Raw genomic sequence first — 25,875 nt, 5'->3', positions numbered from 1 at the left:
CTTTTCTCAGGTAAATAAATCTTCTTTCTAAAAACTTTGTCATTTTAATAAATCTTTACAGGTAGTGCTTCTCATATAAATTCCTATGACTAAACAATCTCAACAAAAAAATTAACGGATTAAACTATATACTGATCTAACATGTCAAAACCTTCCACTTTATAAGATAGTGTGTTCGTTTTTTAAATTTACACTAGCCATATAAACAAGGATAGCCCCTACACAAATAGAATGCATGGGTTTTCTTTTGGATTAGTCACTATGACTATTCACGAGATGTTAGAGATGTTAGTATAAGTATAAATAATAGTGACTCTAAGCACTAAAATGTGACTCTTATAATGTTTAAACTTTCCAAGGTTGCCTTCTGTATGATTGTCCATGTTATTATGTGTAAAAACATATATTTTGTAGATTAAGGGACACTATTGGTTATGGTTGTTGATAAATTTGAATATAAGAAGTTTTTTTTTTGTTCTCTGAGAAAATTATTCTTAAAGTAGATTTAGTTTCAAGATGACTAAAATAAAATAGAAATAAATACACTTCGGTAAATTTTCTAAAAATCTGATAAAGACATTTTTAAAGATTTTGTGATTATCGAGTCAGATTGATAAAGAAATATTTCTTTTAGAAAAGTTAAAAATAATTAAAAAAAACTTTTAAATTTAAAGTTTTATTAAATTACTCATTAGTTTTTATAAGACTAAATCTTTAGAGATAGATTAAATATATGTATAAATATTATGTTATATTATCATTACTGTTAAGCAATTAGAACCAAATAATTGATTTTCATTATATAATAATGGTAGAACTTCTAGTATGATTCTTTTTTTACTAACAGTTGCACTTTTAATTTTTAAGGTATTTTCTAATGGATAAATATTGCATGTTATAAACTAGACTATGGTTATATTAATAATAATTAAATAAATAGAATAAAACATTAAAACGGAAGATTACAGAATTTACAAGCGAATGAATTATTCTATATTAATTCTTCCTAATTTAGTTCGTTTTGGATAAAGGTGCACGATCAGTCAACCAACTCCTACAAAATATCAATTCTTACGACTCTCGTAACCGTAAGGGCATCTCACTATTTTTATATACTTATCTCAAAAATAAAAATGAATTATATATTTTGTATATACCTGCTCTGTATCTTCTTACGTGTTTACTTGAAGATGGCTAATTATGAAGGTGAGTAAATGCTATATAAATGTGTTTTGTGCAAAATTTTGATGCATGAGATAAGTTCTTGCTTATGATGATATATCCATATGTTGAAATGAGAATTGTATGCTCATACATTTCATGGTTACGTGACTACCAGAGAGGAGTCACGAGGTGCACATCAGAGAGGTGGCACGGGGTGTGTGTCCAAGAGGGAGCCACCTTATCCTATAGTGGATCATTGAGTCTGATTGATGGGTAAGATATTGTCATACCCCAAAATTTGCCCACCATATTCAAATTATTTCAAAATTGGATTTTTTATAAAATTTTGAGGTCATTCACATTGACGTCTTGAATTTTATATATATTCGATTTAAAGTCTATTTTAAAATATAATAATTTACTCTTAAATTATTTATATTTTAATAAATAGCAAAATATTTTCCCATGCTTCATACACCTTCAATTGGCTTTTATTTCAAACAAATAATATAGTTGGTAAGGAGGTTGTCTATGGATTGACCAAGTGAATGGTACCCCAATTGCTTTTTGGCCAAAAACCTTTTAGTATTTGGCCAAATCAAGATTATTCATATTTGGCCAAAAACCTTATGGTATTTGGCCAAATCAAAGTTATTCGTAATTTTGTCCATAATTTAATTTGCTAAACCCCAATTCTTTTCTTGTGTTATTATTATTACTATTACTAATATTCTTATTCTTATTATTATCTTATTTTTGCAGGTACCTCCTTTGGCCAAAAGGGAGCAGGTGTCAATTCTTCCTTACACTTATTTGTTTGCTTCATTGCCCTTGAAAACCTTGGTAAAATATCTCTTTTTTTAACCATTAACCCTAAAATATATATAATAGGTAGATGTTGTCCATTTTCATGAATTAGGGTTAGGAGTTTATAGCATTCTTTATTTTTAGACTAATAATTATTTTAGGCTAATTAATTCATTTTTAGGCTAATTAATTCATTTTTAGGCTAATAATTATTTTAGGCTAATTAATTTATTTTTAGGTCAATAATTATTTTTAGGCTAATTAATTTAATTTTAGATTAACCTTCGAGATTTAGAATTTATCACCACAGATACCTCTAACCCTCATTTTTTTAAACGCGCAAATTTCTTTTCTCATCTCAAAAACTCCAATGATTGTCGAATGCTTTATTTAATTTCTGCTTTTTATTTCTTTATTTATTTTATGCTATTTATTTAATTATTTATTTTTTTGCCATTTAAATTCTAGAAAATGTGTATAGGCTTGCAAGGTTTTTTGTAATAGTTAGGGTTTTTATTTTCGCGCTCCGTTCTTCCTCTATTAGGTAACTACCCCCAAAGCCTTGTAATAGCGTAGGAACTTTTATTTCTGCCTTTATTTTATTTTAACTGCATGGTTAGTAACCCGAGGGAGTGATAATCCTTGAATTGAATTTAGAATCACTAACTTATACAAGATAAAATATCCGAACTGAATCACTTGATTGTGGCACACACACACCTTTATGGTAACCCTTCTTATTCTGCCTGTTGCCTTTCGATTTAAAAAAATAATCAAGTCCCTCGAATACGAGGATACCATAGCCTGCTGACTACGAATAAAATCATCATATGAGATCTAGTCCCTCGATGTTGCCTCGAATAAAATAATGATCGTCCCTTCGAATGCTAAGGTATCCTCACTGGTTGCCTTAATGACTATTATATCCTTCCCTGAGACTACCTGCCCTCTTTATGGTAGGGACAATCTTATGGCGAACAATGATTCCAATGACCCTTTTTTCAAATCCATTGAAAGGACTACCTACCCTCTTTATGGTATGGATAGCCCTTTCGAACGAAAACTTAAAGAACAAGAAAGACAATCTTAGGGTAGGTGCTCTTAAATGCTTGCTCTATTCAAATTCAAATCAAAAATACTTTTCCCACTCCTTTTCAAATCAATTCAAAAAGGCTACGCTTATTTACAAGCTAAAGTCCTTATTCAAATCTTTTTCTTATTCACACACTACACTTCAAACATTTTGAAAATAAAAGTGAGCTAAGCAATTAAGAGTCCATGGATAACCATGGATACAAAGGGTGCTTACACCTTCCCTTTGTATAACCTACCCCCCGAACTCAAATCTCTTTTAAAGGTCTTTTTCTGTTCTTTTTGCCTTTCCAATTAGATAAAATAAAAGCGGGTGGCGACTCTTGCTATCCGCAACATTTTTAAAAGTCAGTTCTCCCACCGTATTATAGATACCTATCACCTTAGTGGCGCTAAATCCTGAAGCGATACCACGATCCTTTGCGGAGGGATTGATATTCCGGAATCATGTGCATCGACATATAGACATTGCATTAGGAATGTGTCTTAATTTTGCTATATGTATTATTATTTGTAAACGTGTATATACATGTGTTAGAATGAGATCTCTAGGCATGTATAATGTATCCTCTGTTTGTGTTTATTGCTCTGTTCTTGTATATTTGTTATTTTTGGATCGATGACCCTTTCAGTGGATTGTGTGGGCTATACACCAATGGATTATGACGAATCCGAGACACTGGGAGATGACGCCATCGAAGACGACGGAATTCAGCTTTCCTGATTCATGGACGGACGTGTCCTGGGGGTTTAACCCGGCCCTGGGACAACTATCATACACTGGGAGCGTAATGGAGACCACGACTATTATGGGATAGGATCCGGAGACTACTTATTCCTGCCGAATTCTAACCTTTCTGATCCCACCCTTGTTGATCATCTCCAGCTTTCTCTCAGGGGAGATTGATCGTTATGGGATGTCGGCCTACCCCTCAGCCCCGCTCGGACCCTCACACGCCCCAATTGGGGGAGGGTGGCCGTCTTTTCGTGAGATACCTATGCCATCCCCAAACCTAGATATGTCGCTAGGACCATCATCGACTTTCACTCGCGATATTTTCCCCGTAGGTGAGCTTCCCCATATTGATCTAGTGCAAGTGTCGTCACTTGAGCATGTCCTTTGCGGGGAAGAGGATTACGACAGTGAGGAGGACCCATCCGAGCATGATTATGAGGATGGATCCGATCACACTCTATCGAGCTCTTGTGGCGGGATATGTGGAGTCGGAGCAGGAGAGTATTGTGGATGTCGATAGGTTTCAGTCACCTAGGTAAGGCGTAGCTTTTGTGGATGGTAGGTTTATGTTAGTTCTGATAGCAGGTTTCTAGTACTTACTGCATGGTTCAAATTTTCTCCTTGGGGCAGCTATCCCGCGTGAGTGTTTGCCGAGAACTTTCATTTCGTTGTTATTTTGGATTGTATCATAACCACTATCTACACTCTATATCATATGACGAGTAGTCATCTATATGCACTATATGATTTATGTTCTAAAAATCTCGTTCATCTAGGTTAATTTACCATAGTTTAAGTTCTTAAATATTTTTAAATACGAAATTCGTCGTAGTGTTTTGGTAAGGGAAAAAGAAAAGGATGTTATTTTGTATAAGGAAAACTATTAATTGATATACTTATAGAAATAGTCCCTTTTAAAAATACACTCTCGCTGTTAAAAATTGGGGTGTTACACACACATTCTTAAAAATAAGTGGGTGTATTTTAGCAAGTCCCACATGATAATGCTAAAATACATCCACTTATTTTTATGAAGGTGTATTTTAGCAAGTTTTAACTAAAAAATAGTTAAATGTATTCTAAGGTGCATGTTGTTAAAATAGACCTTCATAAAATCAAGGGGATATATGTTAGTAATATATATATATATATATATATATATATATATATATATATATATATATATATATATATATATATATATATATATATATATATATATATATATATATATATATATATATATATATATATATATATATATTCAACTATGAAAGGACTTGAGTTTAGTAAAAAATGAAATAAATTTTGTAGCTTACATTTTCTGGAATTTATCGTGGGTTGTAAGTGAAAGTCAAAATTTAAAGTTTTTAGTTTCCAATATTTTTAAAAAATTTCTTTTTAAATTTCACATTCTCAAGGATATAACCCTTTAAATATTTTACAATCTACTTTAATATAGTAAAGTAGATTACTACCATAATTGCCGTAATGACCCAACTAAAATAATTTAAAGAAGGTTTTTCATGACCTTAAATGTCATTACACAATCATAATCATTACTTTTCAGTTAATAATCACATTTTATTATACTAAATAGGACCCTTCACCTGATTATATTAATTGCGTTGAAACTTCACGTAAATCCTGTTCTAATTTTGAATTTTTTTTTTTTGAAAATTAACAAACCCTTGCAATTCTTTAGACCCATCATATCTTCTTTTTCCACAATGAAAACTACAAAGAATTCCTTCCATTCCTAAGTGTATCAACTGTTAAGAGAAAAGTTTCAAAAAATTACGTATTTTTTTTTGCCTAAGTTACGGTATGATGATTTCTTCCATACAAAATCGTTTGTTATCTTCCTCCATTAATCTTTTTTTTTTTTTGCTTTTATTAATCCATGAAGTTTTTGACTAAACCAATTTGATATTTATGCTAAAAAGTCATACCTTCACGAATTTCCTATTTGATATTTTTTCTCTATTTATGTTATTTTTCCTTTAGTTTTTTGTTATTATTCTAAAATTCTCAATTTCACGATTCGTTTCAGTTGTTTTAGTTGTCATACAATCGGATCAAATTTTCAGTATTAATTAGTAAGAAACCCGTGCTATCGCACGGGTTCCGTTTGGCTTCACATCACATGTCTACCAAACCATCATTTATAAAGTTAGAATTTATTATTTAATTGGTTAACATCAACATAGTTACGAATATATTCAAATAATATGTATCAACTTTTAAGGATTGATCAGAAAATATTTAAAAAATGCACATTAAAATGAATAGTCTACAACTTGTATCTGGTATCTCATAGATAGTTTACATCTACCCGTGAATTGAGATTGGTTAACAAAACTCAGTTGAATCCAGATTAGTTAATTTTAAAACTAAAAATTTGAATAAAATCATATTTCCAATTCAAATAACATTACTTTCTAAATATTAGTAAATTTTTCAAACCTAAAATTTATAACATCTTCCCGTCAAATATCAGTTTTAAATCTTTTTTATTATATCATATTTATAATTTTTACAAACTTATGGTCCCCGTCAAATTTCAATTCTCAATGAATATCTAGACTCCATAGAAGTTTAACTCTATAAAATTTATAAATTTTGAAATTATTTGATATTTCATTGAAAAAAAATTTAATACTCACATTTCCAATCAACCCACTTTTTAAATTAATTATGGTTATCAAAAAAATATTTAACCTACAATCATGTTTCCAAAAATTTATGTTTAATTGATTTATAATAAATAACAATAATTAAACTTTTAATAATTTTCTATTACAAAAAAAAGTTTAATACCCTAATTTATTTGATTTTATTGTTGTGAAAGAAAAAAAAGAATGGTGAGGAGATTGAAAAAAAACGAATGATTTGATTGATTTCATAGAATATTTATAATGCAAATAATACTAATACAATTAAATCTTTAAAAGAATTTACAAAAAAAATCAAAGAATTCCAATCATGTTATTTGTTCTTACGAAATAAATCAAGTGGGGAAGTTAAATAAATATTTGTTATTTATTATTATACGTGTATTGATGAAATATTAGGAACAGCACAATAAAAACCATAGTAACACAACACATCATTTATAAAACACAATAATACTATATAAACACACAAAATACCATCGAAATAAAATGAACCTTTATTTTCCATAATAGTGACAAATCTTACATTTAACCAAAAATAAAAAAATATATGTAAAACGAAACAATATTAATATTCTAAAAAAATCATTAGTATATATATAATTTACTCATTAATTAAAAAACTTAACATTTAACAACAATTTGAATCAAAATGCTTTGAACATAGAAAAAAGGCTTAAATTAGAATAAATCATTTATACAAATTTCCCCATTTTATAAATTTTGTTTCCCATTTAATTTGTATTTCAATTATAAATCCATCGCATTAAATGACAATCATAATATTAGCATAAATTTATTAGTTTTAATAATAATTAATGTATTACAATAAATTAAAATTTTTTTTTTTAATTTGATCCTTATAACACACAATGCATGCGTGGAGTAGGGGTGTTCAAATCCAAACCAATCCACATAAAAACCGTAAACCGATCCAAAAAAATCGAAAACTGCAAAAAACCGAAGTTTATTGGATGTGTTTGGATGCCATTTTGTGAGAACCGCACGGATTGGATCGGATTTCGGATTGATTTTTCAAAATCAATCCAAACCAAACCGAACCGCATGCATATGTATTTTGTACTTATTTAATTTTTATTAGTATGGTATGTTACATAAATTTATTATTATATGATAATTAAATTTTTTTCTCTTATCTATTAGCTTAGTTTAACCTATTTATTGTTATTATTTTATTTATTTCAACTATAATCGATCATTTTCATTTTATAAGTACTAACTTTTAATATACTATATGATATATATTATATCGAATCTATGATTTATTAGTATTTTTATAATATTAATAAAAATATAATTTGTAATTTGGATATCCAAAAACCGATCCAAATTAAACCGTATTAAATTGGATCGGATTGGATTTTTTTAAACATATCATCCAAAACCGAACCAAACCGCAAGTAAAATTTTTTTTGGATCGGATGAGTTTTTGCCTTAGAACCGATCTAAACCGAACCGCGAACACCCCTAGCGTGGAGTAAGTGCAATGGAAACTAAGAATTTATTGACGATCCATTAAACAATGCATGGTAATTTCATGAGCATGTTTGGACAATTAAAAAGCAAAAAAAAAAAAAAAAAATTATTGATAGGCTAAAAATGCATGCTGCACAATTAATGTATTACGGCTAGGACTACAAAATCGAAACATCAATTCTTTTTAAGATGAATTTTTAAGATAATGAAGCTGGGAATGACCTGATGATTGTAATTCATAAACCGTAAAAAATAAATATTTTGACAATTAGAATACATACTTTGAAACAGTGTCATTAAGAACAAAATGTGAGTGAATTTGACTTTTAACTGAGTCATACACACTATATCCTACCGTATAATAGAACCTACAGTGTTATAAAATAGATTAACAACAAATATAATGTTTATTGCAAAAATAGTATAATTATTAATCGTCTTTTTTTCTTGTATCGGTGTTGAGTAAAAAAATGTGGCGGAGTAATAAATCTTGTAACTACAGGAGTGAAAACATATCAATATCTGCAATAAAATATATTGGGTGTGTTTTTGTTTAACAGTAACAATTAATAGAATATAGTGTAGTTGTTTTTTTCCCATATAACAAACCTAAATCAATAAAAACAACACAGTATATAATGTATCATAATATCTTATTATATTTCTAAAATGATATACACGACACCATATAAATAACAAAATCTATGTCATAATTTCACTGTCATCATACTTTTAACACTTATAAAACTTTATAATCAATAATACACTTTTAACACTTATAAAACTTTATAATCAATAATACAATGAGAATTAGGTCCAAAAAGATTGGAAAAAAAAACAGTGAGCAGGCATCCTAACACTTATAAAACTTTATAATCAATAATACAATGAGAATTAGGTCCAAAAAGATTGGAAAAAAAATAAATAAATAAATTATGTATCATTTTCTCCACATTCAAACAATGATAGCCTGAAAAATAAGAAAATTAATATATGACAAAAATATATTAATTAAAATTAAAGTATCAAAATTGTAAACATACAGTTATTGATCATGTTCCTCTCTTGAAGCTCTAATGATGCACATGTTAGTGGTTGAATTCACATGATTACACAGAGAGACCACATAGACCTAAAAGTGAATATGATCAAATATTAAAAACACAATTTAACTTAGAAATTACTAAACAGAAGAAGAAAAAAATTGAAGAATAATTCTCATCAACTGTTACTAACTCTACAATGACATCAAATTGGATAATTATAATAGAATCACCCGAAACTTTGGTACAATTTAACTTAGAAATTACTAAAAAGAAGAAGAAAAAAATTGAAGAATAATTATCATCAACGGTTACTAACTCTACAATGACATCAAATTGGATAATTATAATAGAATCACCCGAAACTTTGGTCTTTATTATGATTCATAAAATCCTACCATAATTGCCGTAATGAACCAACTAAAATAATTTAAAGAAGGTTTTTCATGACCTTAAATGTCATTACACAATCATAATCATTACTTTTCAGTTAATAATCACATTTTATTATACTAAATAGGACCCTTCATCTGATTATATTAATTGCGTTGGAACTTCACGTAAACCCTGTTCTAATTTTGATTTTTTTTTTTTTGAAAATTAACAAACCCTTACAATTCTTTAGACCCATCATACCTTCTTTTTCCAGAATGGGAACTACAAAGAATTCCTTCCATTTGTAAGTGTATCAACTGTTAAGAGAAAAGTTTCAAAAAATTACGTATTTTTTTGCCTAAGTTACGGTATGATGATTTCTTCCATACAAAATCGTTTGTTATCTTCCTCCATTAATCTTTTTTTTTTTTTGCTTTTATTAATCCATGAAGTTTTTGACTAAACCAATTTGATATTTATGCTAAAAGTCATAGCTTCACGAATTTCCTATTTGATATTTTTTCTCTATTTATGTTATTTTTCCTTTAGTTTTTTTTTTATTCTAAAAATCTCAATTTCACGATTTGTTTCAGTTGTTTTAGTTGTCATACAATCGGATCAAATTTTCAGTATTAAAGATAAAGTTTTTTTTTATTATTCTTCTGTATTTAATATTGATTATGAAATTATTTGTAGTTATGAAATTAGATTCATTTTTATTTATGTTACAAACTCATATCTTCTTACTCATTATGAGGCTGCTTTAATTTATTTTCTATATCTTTTCAATGTATTATTATAGAATCTTAATAATTTCATTTTGTTTCTCTTTGCAATGCTGAGCTTATTTCTTTTAATACATTTAATATATGTCATTCTATCTCCCTTTACATTTACTTATTTTTATTAGTCTCTCCATTAAACACTTTCGTCCATATTTTTGTGTAGCATTTTGGTCTATCCGAAATAGATTGTAACAATGGCATGGAAGCAAACTCTCATGACTCATCAAAGAATGTGTTATGATCCATCGTTTTCTTGATTTTTTTTTAATATAAATGTGTTTTCTATGATAAATTTCAGTTAATTATAATTAAGGTTAAATATACAAAACACCCATGTTATATTAGGGAGTTTTTTTTAGCCCCTGTTAAAGAATTTTTTTTAAAAACCCCCTTGCAATTTCCTCCAGATACACCCTTGACTACCACATTGCAGCAAAGATTCTCTCGAACTGCCAAGTTGACAATACACGTGGTACTTTTTTATTTTTTAATCTACGTTTATTTTTATTTTTTAAATCTTATTTTTTTACTTTTTTTAATTAGATATTATATTTTATTGAATATGAATGGAAGCCGCTATACTGCAATAGATGCCAAAAACTGGGTCATAATTGTAATCAGCCTAAGGCAAGGGTTAAGCAGTGGCAACCCAAGAAACCTATAGAACCTCCAAAGGAAACTGATAAGGAGATAACTACAGACATTGCTGCACCTATCAGTGAAATACGACCTACTAAAGGAAATGAGGACCAGGCCTGGACTGCAGTAAGTAAGGGTACGAAGGATAAAGGCAAAAGACCAATGGGGGAGGCATCTTCATCCAACTTGGCTTGTGTGAATGGGTTTGATGCTCTGCAAGTTTTGAATGACTTGCAAGAGCTAAAGGACTCTGGATAATGTTAATAGCGTGGAACCTTAGGGGGTTAAATAAGGCTGCGAAGCTTCAGGAGATTAGCTCCCGTCTCCATACTCTCAAGGCTGAGATTAACATTCTCATTGAAACTAGAGTTAAACAGGATCAAGCGAATGCTATAAGAAATAATCTTCATCTTGGAGGTAAGTTTGTAGATAATTACTCTTACCACCCCAATGGTCGAATTTGGATTCATTGGAATCCAAACAACATTGATCTGCGCATCACTGCTGCTTCTAGTCAATTTATTCATGTGGGTGTTTATGATATTCATGGTGCATTTAAATTCTGGCTAACTGCAATTTATGGTATGAATAAGCTTGATCAAAGGAGAGAGCTTTGGAATGACCTGAATAATCTTAATGTTCAGGGAGCTTGGTGTTTGGCAGGAGACTTTAACAATGTTCTTTGCTCTCAAGATAGAATTGGGGGTAATCCTGTTAGTGAAACAGAATTTAAGGAGCTGGAAAATATGATGAATGACAATGATCTTGCTGAAATGTCTAATAGTGGGGATTATTATACCTGGTCGAACAAGCATCACATTGGTACTATTTACTCTCGGATTGACAGAATTCTAGGTAATTCTGCCTGGTTTCAAACTCATTTGGAGTACTCTCTGCAAACTCTAGCTCCTAGTGTTTCAGATCACGCTTTACTTTATCTTCATGCTGCTGAACCAAATGTGAGAAGACATAAGCGTTTTAGATTTTTAAACTGCCTGACTGAAACAGATGACTATCATAAGATTGTTGAGCAAAGTTGGCAAGAACCCATTCATGGAGAACCTAGCTATGTTTTATGGGGCAAATTGAAGAGACTTCAACATATTCTCTATAAAATGAACAAACCTCTCCTTTTAGCTCAACAGAAAGTTAGCCTAGCTCGTATGAATCTCTCTGCAGCTCAAGAAAAACTGCTTCAAGACAGGATGAATGGTGATTTAATTATTAGTGTTAAGAAATGCACTGAAGAGCTTCTTAAATGGCAGGACATTGATAGCAGCATTCTTAAACAAAGGGCTAAACTTAAATGGCTTAAAGAGGGTGATGGCAATAATGCATATTTCCATGCCTCTATAAAAAATAGACAATCTGCCAATGCTCTCTCTATGCTGGAAAAGGACAATGGCCAGCTTGTTACTACTCATGAGGATATAGAAAAGGAGGTCCTAGATTTCTATGGTAAGCTTATGGGTTCCAGCCAGAATAATTTGGTCTGTGTTGACATTGATGTACTGAGGAAAGGTGCTCAGTTAAACAGAAATCAGAGAATTCAGCTTGAGAGCCAAGTAACTGAAGAGGAAATCTATGCTGCACTTTCAGGTATAGATGATAATTCTGCTCCTGGGATTGATGGCTATACGGCTAAATTCTTCAAAGTTAGCTGGCAGACCATCAAATTAGATGTGATAGCTGCAGTACATGATTATTTTGACAATGGTAAGCTTTACAAAGCTTTCAATTGTTCCATGGTATCCCTTATCCCAAAGCATAACTCAGCCAAGCACATTAAGGAATTCAGACCAATTTCTGTCTGCACTACCTTTTATAAGATTATATCCAGAGTTCTTACATCTAGACTCAGTCGTGTCATTGGTAGCATAGTGAGCAGCAATCAAGCTGCATTCATTCCTGGCCAACAGATTCATAGCCATATCCTTATGGCCTATGAACTTCTCAAAGGTTATGAGTGTAAAAATGGTCCTCCTAGATGCCTTTTCCAAATAGATCTACAAAAAGCTTATGATGTTGTTAACTGGCAGGCTTTAACAACCATAATGCAGGAAGTTGGTTTCCCTCAGAATTTCATTAATTGGATTTTGAATACCATGACCAGTGTATCCTATAGATTCATCATTAATGGGGCCCCTTCTAATCTACTTGTAGCCAAGAGAGGCATTAGGCAAGGGGACCCTATCTCCCCTTACCTTTTTGTCATTCTCATGGAGTACCTTCAAAGATGCCTCCATCAGATGCAGTTAGATCCAACCTTTCACCATCATGCCAACTGTAAGAAGATTCAGCTCACTAATCTGATGTTTGCCGATGATGTCATGCTCATGTCCAGAGGGGATACAGATTCTGTTAATTTGTTGCTCACAGCATTTAACAAATTTTTGGAATCCACAGGTATGCAAATTAACAAGTCTAAAAGTAGCCTTTACTTTGGTTCTGTGCCTAGCAATATTAAAACTTGTATCCTTGATATGACTGGGTTCAAGGAGGGAAGCCTTCCTTTTAAATACTTGGGTGTTCCTATATCTTCTAAGAAGCTTGCGTCTCACCACTATCAGGCCCTTATTGATAAAATTTTAGGGAGAATTAGACATTGGACTGCCAAACTATTAACATATGCAGGCAGGCTGCAACTTCTTAAAAGTATATCCTTTGCTATTGCGAATTACTGGCTGACTTGTTTTCCCATTCCAAAGTCTATTATTAATAGAATTGATGCTCTCTGTCGATCGTATTTTTGGACAGGCAAAGATAATATCAGTCGGAAAAGCCTAGTGGCCTGGTCCTTGGTTTGCAAACCTATCAGACAAGGAGGTCTGGGAATTATTGATTTAAAAGCTTGGAATGAATGCACTATGCTTAAACTGTTATGGAATATTTGCAACAAACCTGATAGTTTATGGGTAAAATGGGTTCACTCATACTATATAAAAAACAAGGATTTGTTTGGTATGCAGGCCAAAACCAATAGTTCTTGGATTATGCGTGTTGTCCTTAATGTTAGGAAATATGTGTTAGATAACAATACTCTTTGGAATGAGTTGACAGCTAAAGGTAGGTTCAAGTGTGGAGCGTTCTACCAAAAGATCAATTCTGGACCGACATTACCATGGAGTTTACTCTGTTATAACAACCCTGCTAGACCTTGTGCAGTGATCATTCTATGGCTGTTGTGTCATAAGAGGTTGGCCACTAAAAGCCGGTTAATGAGACTTGGCTTTGTACAGGATAATGCTTGCAGCTTCTGTGCAAGTGAAGAGAACTATAATCATGTGTTTTTTGAATGTGCTGAACTAAAGAAAATCTGGGTTGCTGTTCTGAATTGGATCCAGATTCAGCATACTCCATGCAAATGGGATGATGAGATTATTTGGGCAATCAACAGCTGCAAGGGTAAGGGTTGGAGAGCCAATATGCTCAAGCTGGCTTTGACTGAAACAATTTATGGAGTGTGGCAGCATAGGAACCGTATCTCCTTTGGCAGTGCTAGTGATTTGAACCTCATAATTGAGGATGTTCTGGAAAAAATAGTTTATCGGGGCTGGTACCATAAACTTCTTAAACCTCATATTGCTACTCTCATGTTAAGTTGATTAGTAGTGTAGTTTCCTTGTAACCTTGTTGCTGGATCTCTGGATCGCAGTGCTCCTCATTTAGTTTGGATTAATAAATCTTTATTTCTTCCAAAAATATATATATATATATATATATATATATATATATATATATTATTATATTTTTCAAAATATATATTAATTACTCCCTCCGTCCCAAAATATTTGTCATATTTTCTAATAAATACTCTTAATTTATTGTTTTCAAACTTAACATTAATGTTAATTTGAATACACCAATAGTTTTCATTTATTACTGTTTCTTAATCTATGTGAAACATTAAATTTAGAAATTATTTAAACAAAAATTTGATGTGAAACATATTGGGCTTGTGGCCCATTTTCTCTCAGCTTGTTTTCAAGTTATTAATACATATGCAGTTTTGCTTTATATACACTCAAGTTCTTGGCTTAAAAAAAGATGTGGAACTATATGTGTTTTTGCTTTGTTTACTTCTTCATGTTCTTCACACCAATGTTTCACATATCCAGTCTCTTAGAATTACATAAGCTTTTTCAGCATCCTTATCTTCCTCGGGAAATCCAGGTCGGTGGGCAAATCCATGACCTCTACTTGGGAATATCACTACTTTTGAACCTTTATCAATTTTCGTCTGAATATTTTCTATTTCACTTACAGCACAAAATGAATCATTGTCCCCTAAAATAAACAAGACATGAACTTTTACATCAAAAGCAACAAGAAGATCTATCCTTGTACCATAGAAGGAGATTCCAGTGCCAAAACAAGCGCCTTACATATAACAATTTGCCACCTCCAAAACAAAAACCAATTATGGTACGTTTTTTGGAAACTTCCGAAGTCATGAATTCATCAGCCATCCATTATGTTCATGCATCAATGTCTTTTGAAATCCTCTCAGGGTTATGTCTAGCAATCCATTGTTCGAACAGAGTGTTTGGCATTTCCTTTGTCCATGGGTTTCTGCGAAATAAGTTTGGAACTAGAATACTGCAAATTGATTTAGAAGAAATGAATAAATATGCTAAGAATGATAAGCACGAATATTATCATCGTCCTCCTTAAGCGAAAGCTCCTTTCCACTGACCAAATCACATGCTTCATCATTTAACTCAGCTTCCACATTAAGTAAACTACATGATAGTTTTGAGTTTGTAGCATCTTGAATTGATTTTTGAAAATTCAATTTGTAGTTTTTCTGAAAAGAAACTGAAGAATTGCATTCAAAACATAGTGCATAATACAAAAAATAAGGATGAAATATATGGTGTAACTTGGGAGTTTCAATAATTGTGTACTAAACAAACTGAAGCATGAAGTGAATTTAATCTTGGTTACAAGATTATGTTTTATATGCCACTGCAAAGTGAGGATTTGCTAATGAAAATGATCATTTCAGTTGAGGTAGATAATTTATAATCACAATGTTAGCTTTGTTGGAAAGAAACAGACAAGTCAAATTGTGGTAGCCTGCTGCTGATTTTAGAGAACTTCTGAGCCAAGCAGGTAATTTTCTATATCTCTCATCAAAATTTTAATAACAACCAAGGATTCCTTGTAGTCCTACATCGATTTTTACATAGACAAAATTAGTGTTCATAAAGCAAACAATCACTTGGTTTATTAAGTTGAAAGCAGGCCTAGAGTAAATAGGTCGTAAGCCCAACAAAGTTTATAATAAATTTTTGTTCAAATAATTTCTTAACTTTAAAAAATGAAAAATGTTAATCAATATATATATATATATATATATATATATATATATATATATATATATATATATATATATATATATATATATATATATATATATATATATATATATTCCTTAAAAAATAAAAGATAAAATAAAATATGACATGGATTTAAAAAAATACCATGTGGACTGTCACACTGGAAGTCAGAGGAAATATTTACTACAATGTGGCAATAGTGGTGTATATGAAGAAATTGCGAGGGGGGTTTTAAATCTCGCTAATATTACATGGGTTTTGTATATTTAACCCTTATTTTTATAAATGTGAATAACTTACAATTATTTTTATAAACGAGAAAAAGTCAACTGTTGATACAATTATTTTTATAAACGAAAATAAGTTACAAATATATATATATATATATATATATATATATATATATATATATATATATATATATATATACACACACACACACACACTAGTAAATCACCCGTGTTGTCGCACAAGTACAGTTATTTAATATTATATATATATATATATATATATATATATATATATATATATATATATATATATATATATATATATATAAATAATTTGTTTAGATATTTATAATATTAAATGATAAATATAATTGTATAAAGCATAATGATATTCATGCATTTACATAGGTTAAAATGAATTTGTATGATGGTTTTATACTCAAATGCATATTGAAAGCAATATTTATAAATAAAAAAATTGCGTGAATTTAACTGATCGTGTTCCGTTACAAATTTATTTAATACGATGTAAATTTTATTTAAATAAGCATGTAGATATTTTATTGATAGCGCCCCGTGAGAAAAATAAATATTTTGACATTTAAAAATAAGAATTTTGTGTCTCAAATAAAAACAATTGTTAATTAAAATAAAATATGTATTTTGCTGATATTTCCTAGTGAGAAAATAGAAATATTGACATTTGAAAATAAGAATTTTGTGTTTCAAATAAATATATATGTTAACTAAAATAAAATAGGTATTTTGTTGATAGTGATCACTGAGAAAAGTAGAAATTTTGACATTTAATTTTTTTTAATAATTATGAATAATTTTGACATTTGAAAATAATATTTTTAATAATTATGTTAATTTAATTTATTAAAATTATTAATTTATTTATGTTTAAAAAATAAAAAATAAAATAGAAAATTGAGAGAGAGAAAATTAAGACAATATCTCGATGCACCCCATAGATCTCTTACACACTGCGCGAAATTTTATTTTTGCCCCCTGCTTCCGTAGATGCACTTCCGAAATCACTCTATTTTTTTGAAAAATTTAGTTTTGTTTCGTAGATGCATCTACGGAAGCGTTAAAACATAGTGAAATCATCTGAATGTTTCGTAGATACATCTATGGAACACTCTCTTTTCAAACTCTTCCGTAGATGTAACTACTAAAGATTTCATGAACATCTACGGAAGATTTAATGAACTTAATTAATTTGAGATTTTCCCAATTAATTGAGAAATTAATTTGAAATTTTCTCAATTAATTTGTAACTTAATTTGAGATTTTCTCAATTAAGTGAAAAAATCTCAAGTTTCCCTACGGAAGCGAAGTTCATGAAATCTTCCGTAGTTACATCTACAGGAGGAAGGGTTTGAAAAGAGTGTTCCGTAGATGTATCTACAGAACATTCTGATTATCTCAATTAATTGGAAAAATCCCAAATTTCACTATGTTTTAACGCTTCGGTAGATGCATCTACGGAAAAAAACTAATTTTTTTGAAAAAAGTGATGCTTCCGGACGTGCATCTACGGAAGCACGAAGGCATTTTGGTCAATTCGGTGGTGCATAAGAGACTCATGGGATGGGATGAGAAATTGTCAAAATTAAGATAAAAGTGAAAATATTGGAGAGAGAAAAGCAAAATGATAATTTGAAATGTGAAAGATTGAGGAACATGTGTTGCATTTTGAATTGTTTGGAAGTTGAATAAAATGGTTGGATTATGAAAAGACAATTCAGTCCTTTTTTCTTTGTAAATTGTTGGAATAGAAAGGGTAATTTGGGTAGAATGATATACTTCTTTTTTTAATATGATGGATATATTTACTGCAAGAGTAAGTGTTGAAGACTTACTCCAAATCTTAACCAATGATTATCATTAATCTAACGGCTTTGATTAATTTTTTATATTAAAAAAATATTTCATAAATTAAAACGTTAGATTAATGAAAATCAATAGTTAAGATTTGGTGTAAGTCTTCTACACTTACTCTTGGAGTAAATATATCCATCCTTTTATATATATATATATATATATATATATATATATATATATATATATATATATATATATATATATATATATATATATATATATATATATATATATATATATATATATATATATATATATATATATATATATATATATATATATATAACAGTTCTTTTACTATTTTTTTTAAAGTCAAAGCTTTTGTTCATCTTTAAAACTACTTTAACTAACTTTAATATTCTTTTGTAAACGTTTAATTATCTAATATAGTTACTTATTCTTCAAACTCTAACTAATATTATAAAAATTGTTCTAGTACATTATCTTTTGATATTTTAAAAGATCATCCCACTCACATAAACAAGTCTCGCTAATTTTTAAACTCAAAACAATATTATATATAACAAACACTTTTTTATAAATGAAAGAAGGTACATCACACCAATAAAGTTATTAACAACAGATCCACATGCATTAATTTGCTATTAAAAAAAAAATCAAATGCAAAACGTTGGATAAAAAATGAGTAGAAATTAGTGGGGATGACAAAACAACATCAATAATGTCTTTATAAATAGCTTTCTTAAAAAAAAGGACAAGTTGTTGGTGTTGGTTTAGATCTTATTAAATACAGTTCTCGTAGGTCATTTGATTCCTCAAGGTTCAGAGATGTCAAACATTTCCAATGAAATAGATTTGAATGAGAACAAAGAGAGAAAATCAGAAGCAGAAAAAGAGTTAGAAGATGAAGAAAGTTTCTCATATGCTATGCACCTTAGCACCTCTATTGTGCTACCACTGGCACTTCAATCTGCAGCCGAGCTTGGTGTTTTTGATGTGTTGCTAAAAGCTGGTAGAGATGCTCAACTCTCCGCCGATGAGATAGCGTCTCGTCTCTCATGTACTAATCTAGATGCTCCCAAAATGTTGGATCGGATCCTTGCTCTTCTTGCATCTCATTCTATATTGAAGTGTTTGGTTTTTCAAGATGAACAAAAGCATGGATCATTTCGTAGACTTTATAGTATGGCTCCTGTTGCTAGATTCTTCGCTCGTGATTCTGATGGTGTTTCGTTAGGACCCTTATTGGCTTTAATTCAAGATAAAGTCTTCTTAGCTAGTTGGTCAGTTCTCAGCAATTGTTGTCCGTTTACCTTCTATTTCTGTATAAATTTTACATCTATCAAAATATTATTTTGCAACGACAAATTATTTGCTAGATCAACTTTCACTATAATTTTTTTTCAATCCCGAGAGTTAGTTTCTTCATTTAATTTATAAGAAAACTAATTAGTTAAAAAAATGTTTATTCATTCTTAGGCCCGAGCTTAAAAATGGAATTCGAGAAGGGGGTGTACCATTCGACAGAGTTTATGGCACACATGCATTTGATTATCCAAGTTTGGACTCAAGGTTTAATCAAGTTTTTAATACAGGTATGATCAATCATACCAAAGTAGTTATGAAGAAGATTCTTGAATGCTACAAAGGTTTTGATAATGTAAAAAAGCTTGTGGATGTTGGAGGTGGTCTTGGGGTCAACATTAACTTAGTCACTTCCAAATATCCTCGCATTAAGGGTATTAATTTCGACTTGCCTCATGTAATAGAACATGCTCCTTCTTATCCAGGTATGACCTTTTACATGTTGTTTATAATAATGAAGAAAATTGTTAAACTCAATATGCAATATAGTGTAAGAGTTGGTAATGGTAAATCTACTTGATGTTGATAGGAGTTGAACATATTGGTGGAGATATGTTTGAAAGTGTGCCCAAAGGAGATGCTATCTTTATGAAGGTGGGTGAATATATATATGAATTATTCATGATTTCATGTCATTAGAATACTAAGAAACATGGGCAACCATAAAAGATCTTGACATTGGCTTGACGATATTATTAATAATTTTAATAAAATGAATAAATTAAATATAATCACAAATATCGATGTAAATGTCTGATACCGACACGGACATAGACAAACTTTCTTTAAGAAGTGTTGGTGCTACATAGTTAGAATATAATGTTACATTTTTTTTAATTTTTAAAATGACATGATGAATTTGTATATAAATTTTATAGTGGATACTTCATGATTGGAGCGATGAGCATTGCTTAAAGCTTTTGAAGAATTGTTATGATGCTATTCTTGATGATGGAAAGGTGATTGTTTTGGAGGCACTTCTTCCTATTATACCTGAAAATGGATATGCTTCGAAGTCTACCTCTCAATTGGATGTGTTGATGATGACTCAAAATCCAGGTGGAAAAGAACGAACTAAGCAAGAATTTGAAGATTTGGCAACAAGAGTTGGATTTAGTGGCATCAGATATGAATGTTGTATTCGCAACTTTTGGGTTATGGAATTCTTTAAGTAAGGAGTTTATTGTTGTTATGTGAAACTCGAGTTGTTTGTGCTTGTGTTACTTGTTTGTTATGCTACAATAATAATATTTCATGTGTGCTTATTATTTATGCAATGTTAGAGAATTTCTTTTTTCACTTTTATATTTTTTTATGGGCCTTTGGCACAATTTTTTTTATCTAAAGAATTTGGAGATGCATCTTTGAAATAGGGTGTTTTCAAAGATGTATTTGCAAAATATCCCAATATTTAACCTGAGATTTTTCAGAAATTATTTTCGAAATAATCTAATATTTATTAAAAAAATTAAAATCAAAGTGTATCAATTGTATTAATCATTTAATTTATTGTATTAATCAAGATATATAATTAAATATACATCATTTAAATTCAATAGTTTGTTTAAAATTCAAATACAAATGTTTATATTATTAATTAAATAATTAATTATTATAAATTCAAATATTTTTTTTTGGTATTAGTTGATTTAAAAAAAAAGTCTCATACAAATATCATAAACTCTTTTTAATAGATGGACTTAATGCAAACATATAAATATAAGCGATTATTATAAATTTAAATATTTTTTTGGTATTATAGTTAATATTAAATTTAAATTCAAGGATTATTTAAATTATTTGATAATTAAATTATATAATTATATGATTAAATATAAGAGAATATTAAAATACGATATAATTAAAAAATATTTATATCTTATATATAAAAGTTGTTTTCGCACCAAAATGGAGATTTTTTTTTTTTTTTTTTTGTAAGCAAGTTGTATTGATAAGAACCAAAGTTCTAAGGGACTTGATTACAAGAGACAATAGCAATAGCACCCCAAAAAAGAAGGCCACAAGCTACCCAACAAAAGAAAATTACCCACCCAAAAAGAACCTAACTTAAGTAAAACAAAGGGTTTTTGCTAAACTCATAAAAATTACAATTTGGATGAGTAATTCTTCCTATGTAAGACCATCGCCAAGCAAGCTCTTTACAACTCCAAACCACATCTCTCTTGTTCCACGAAGAGTTATTAAAAATAATATCATTTCGGTACAACCAAAGTCTCCACACTATAGCCATCCACACAACACCTACCTTCTTATGGTTGACTTTCATATGGGAACAATAAGAACTCCATTCCCAAAAGCTTTCTTTGAAATCGAGCGTGACTTTAAAATTCATCCCAATCCAATCCGCCATATCTTTCCACACCTCCATCACCGAACGACAAGATAGGAAAGAATGGATTAAAGATTCATCTTCCTCATTACAAAAAGCACAAGAGAGATTTGAAGAAGAGTTAAGAATACCTCTTAGTTGCAGTGAGTCTTTTGTAGGAATTCTATTTAAGAAACATCTCCATCCAAAATCCTTAACTTTAAGAGGAACATCCACTCTCCAAATAGTCTTCAAAACTCCATCAAATCTATTTTCCGGGCCACACGTATACAAGACCTTGCGCAGCTCTTCAAAACACGAAGAAACGGAGAAATCCCGACCCTCCGACGGCTTCCAAAACGCGGAGACAGCCGCTGCCCTACCACTCAAGGGCGCTGGCAGCAGCTCTGCTAATGCTGCCCTGTCAGTTTCAGCCCCCGAATAAGCACCGGGAACAACTCCGAAATCACCCCAATGCCATTCCCCATCCAACCAACCTCCCATACCCGAAACCGAGACCTCCTGCAAATGAGAAATAGCATATAAATCCGGAAAAGAATTTTTTATTATTCCCACATTCGACCAATTAGCATGCCAAAAAGGAATTGTATGGCCTACGCCCACACTAAAATTGATATTCTCAACAAGAAAATCCTCTGGAATATTTTTCTCCATCGAAGTGATGTCCGCCCACCATATAGATTTATTATTACTATTTCCCGACTTCTTTTCACCGATTAAAGCTTTAGAATTAATATCACCGTATCTTGCTTTCAAGACCTTATACCACAAAGAATCCGTAGCCTCTAGTATTCTCCACCTCCACTTCAAAAGAAGCGCTATGTTAAACTCTTCCAAACTTCTTATGCCAAGACCACCTTTCTCCTCCGGAAGACACACATCTTTCCAACTCACCCAATGAATTTTCTTCTTATCTTCCAACCCTCCCCACAAGAAATTGCTTTGAAGTTTATTAATTTCGGTGATTATTTTCTTAGGGGCTTTATAAAAGGAAAGAGTGAAAATCGCTAAGCTACTCAACACCGATTTCAAAAGGGTGATCCTCCCACCGAAGCTAAGCCACCTCGTTTTCCAAGAATCCAATTTTTTTCTAAAACTATCCAATAGCGGTCTCCAAGATGAGACCCTTCTCGGATTCGAACCTATATAGATACCAAGGAATTTGAATTCTTTTGCCTCCGTGCTACACGAAAGGAAAGTTGTTGCCACTTCCAAAAAATGCGGGTTTATGTTAATACCAATGATCTTACTTTTGTTGAAGTTAATGCCTAGACCCGACACCATCTCGAAGCCTTTCAAAACCGACCTAATAGCCCAAAGGTGGTTCCAACTACCATCCCCCACCAATAGAGTGTCATCCGCGAATTGGAGAATGTCGATGAAACACCTACCATTCAAATTGCATCCCTTAAAAACTCCGATTTGAACCGCCTTATTAACCAACGCTCTCAATCCTTCCACCACTACAACAAAGAGGAAAGGTGAAATGGGATCACCTTGACGAAGACCCCTTTCCACTTCGAATTCCATCGTGGGACTACCATTGACGAGAACCGACATCTTGCTAGAAAACACCAAAGCTTCCATCCAATTTATCCACAAAGAACCAAACCCCATTCTCCTCATCATATATCTAAGAAAATTCCAACTAACTTTGTCATAAGCTTTCTCAAAATCCACTTTAAAAAGTAGACATTCCTTCTCTTCCCTAGTTGCATAGTCCACCAATTCGTTAGCCACTAGAACTCCATCCAACATTTGTCTTCCCGGAACAAAAGCACTTTGACAATTAGAAATGATAGAATAAAGAACCCTCTTGATTCTACTAGCCAAAACTTTCGAAATAATTTTATGGATGCTACCCACAAGACAAATAGGGCGATACTCATCGAGTCCCATAGGGTTAGAGGACTTCGGAATTAAAGTAAGGAACGATGAGATAATAGATTTTGAAAGCTTTGCTCCATGATGAAAATCTCTAAAGCACTTTAGAACATCATCCTTAATGAAATCCCAACATCTCTTGAAAAATAAGAGAGAGAAACCATCCGGACCCGGACTCTTAGTACCATCACAATTCCACACCGCCTCCTTGACCTTCAATTCTGTAAAAGGAACCTCCAAACCGCTCCTTTCTTCCATACTCAACGAGCTAAGAAATATTCCGTCTAAGGTTGGTCTATCAAAAATCTCTTCTTTAAATTTTTCTTCAAAGTGTGGTTTAACCGCCTCCTTGATCTCCTTGACCGATTCCACCAAACCTCCACTTGTACTTATGTTGCTTATATGATTCCTATTCCTCCTTGAAGGATAGAAAAACACTTAGAAAGGGGGGGTTTGAATAAGTGTAGCTTTAAAAACTTGACAGATAAAAATAAATTGCACAGTTATTTTTATCCTGGTTCGTTGTTAACTAAACTACTCCAGTCCACCCCCGCAGAGATGATTTACCTCAACTGAGGATTTAATCCACTAATCGCACGGATTACAATGGTTCTCCACTTAGTCAGCAACTAAGTCTTCCAGAGTCTTCTGATCACACACTGATCACTCCAGGAACAACTGCTTAGATACCCTCTAAGACTTTTCTAGAGTATACTGATCCACACGATCACTCTAGTTACAACCTGCTTAGATAACCTCTAAGACTTCCTAGAGTATTCTGATCCACACGATCACTCTAGTTCCTTACAACTTAATGTAATCAATTCTAAGAGTATTACAATTGCTTCTTAAAAGCTATAATCACAAACTGTGATATTTCTCTTAACGTTTAAGCTTAATCTCACTAATATATTACAACAGCAATGTAGTGAGCTTTGATGAAGATGAAGATTCTGAGCTTTGAATTTGAACAGAGTTTAAGCAAGTTAATATGAGTTGTTTTGGTGCAGAATCGTTAACCTTGCTTCTCATCAGAACTTCATATTTATAGGCGTTGGAGAAGATGACCGTTGAGTGCATTTAATGCTTTGCGTGTTCCGTACAGCATCGCATTTAATGTTATACGCTTTTGTCAACTACCTCGAGCCTTGTTCACGCTGTGTCTACTGACGTAGCCTTTAGTAGCTTTTAACGTTCCTTTTGTCAGTCAGCGTAGCTTGCCACTTGTACTTTCTTCTGATCTGATGTTTGTGAATACAACGTTTGAATATCATCAGAGTCAAACAGCTTGGTGCAAAGCATCTTCTGATCTTCTGACCTTGAAGTGCTTCTGAGCGTGATACCAACAGAACTTCAGTGCTTCTGTTCTCTTGTTCTTCTGATGCTTCCATAGACCCATGTTCTGATTCTGCTTCGACCATCTTCTGATGTCTTGCCAGACCATGTTCTGATGTTGCATGCTGAACCCTTTGAGACAAAGCTTCTGAGCGCTGAATTATGCGTACTCTTTATATATTTCCTGAAAAGGAAATTGCATTGGATTAGAGTACCATATTATCTTAAGCAAAATTCATATTATTGTTATCATCAAAACTAAGATAATTGATCAGAACAAATCTTGTTCTAACAATCTCCCCCTTTTTGATGATGACAAAAACATATATAAATGATATGAATTTGCGATCAGAAAGAACAGACGGCAAAAGACAAATTACACAGCTATAGCATAAGCATATGAATATGTCTCCCCCTGAGATTAACAATCTCCCCCTGAGATAAATAATCTCCCCCTGAAATAAATACTCGAAGAACTTTAATAAAAGACTTCCCTGATTATTTCGGTAGAGACGATCATATAAGCTTCTGTCTTTAGAGAATTCCTAGCTTCTGACTTCTGCTTCCATTGGACAGCTTCAGAACTAGAATTTCCTTAGATCCCTAGAACACTCACAGCTTCTGATTCCTGCTTCCATCTAGGACAGCTTCAGAACTTGAATTTCTTTGATCTTCTGAACATTCACAGCTTCTGATTTCTGC

The 25,875-nt window shown here is 31.4% G+C and overlaps 1 protein-coding gene and 1 pseudogene across 1 annotated transcript; one reads left to right on the top strand and one right to left on the bottom strand.

The window, feature by feature from the left end:
- Nucleotides 1-14,906: 14,906 nt before the first annotated feature.
- LOC131648618 (uncharacterized) lies at nt 14,907-17,578 on the bottom strand (annotated as a pseudogene).
- A 1,396-nt stretch (nt 17,579-18,974) lies between these two features.
- Nucleotides 18,975-20,903, top strand: LOC131645933 (cathecol O-methyltransferase 1-like). The gene is made up of 4 exons (XM_058916122.1): nt 18,975-19,522; nt 19,719-20,029; nt 20,134-20,198; nt 20,483-20,903. Exons 1-4 carry the CDS (start codon nt 19,068-19,070, stop codon nt 20,777-20,779), a joined length of 1,128 nt encoding a protein of 375 aa, XP_058772105.1. The 5' UTR covers nt 18,975-19,067; the 3' UTR covers nt 20,780-20,903.
- The last annotated feature ends 4,972 nt before the right edge of the window (nt 20,904-25,875 follow it).

This window comes from Vicia villosa, linkage group LG2, assembly GCF_029867415.1.
Source record: "Vicia villosa cultivar HV-30 ecotype Madison, WI linkage group LG2, Vvil1.0, whole genome shotgun sequence".
NCBI lineage: Eukaryota > Viridiplantae > Streptophyta > Magnoliopsida > Fabales > Fabaceae > Vicia > Vicia villosa.
This window is presented reverse-complemented; position numbering and strand designations above follow the sequence as displayed.

Bases quoted from the DNA above. Each gene is read 5' to 3' on its own strand.
- LOC131645933 (XM_058916122.1), top strand. From the start codon at position 19,068: ATGTCAAACATTTCCAATGAAATAGATTTGAATGAGAACAAAGAGAGA. The intron at 20,030-20,133 runs GTATGACCTTTT...TGATGTTGATAG, and splicing joins ACATGCTCCTTCTTATCCAG to GAGTTGAACATATTGGTGGA. The intron at 20,199-20,482 runs GTGGGTGAATAT...TAAATTTTATAG, and splicing joins GAGATGCTATCTTTATGAAG to TGGATACTTCATGATTGGAG.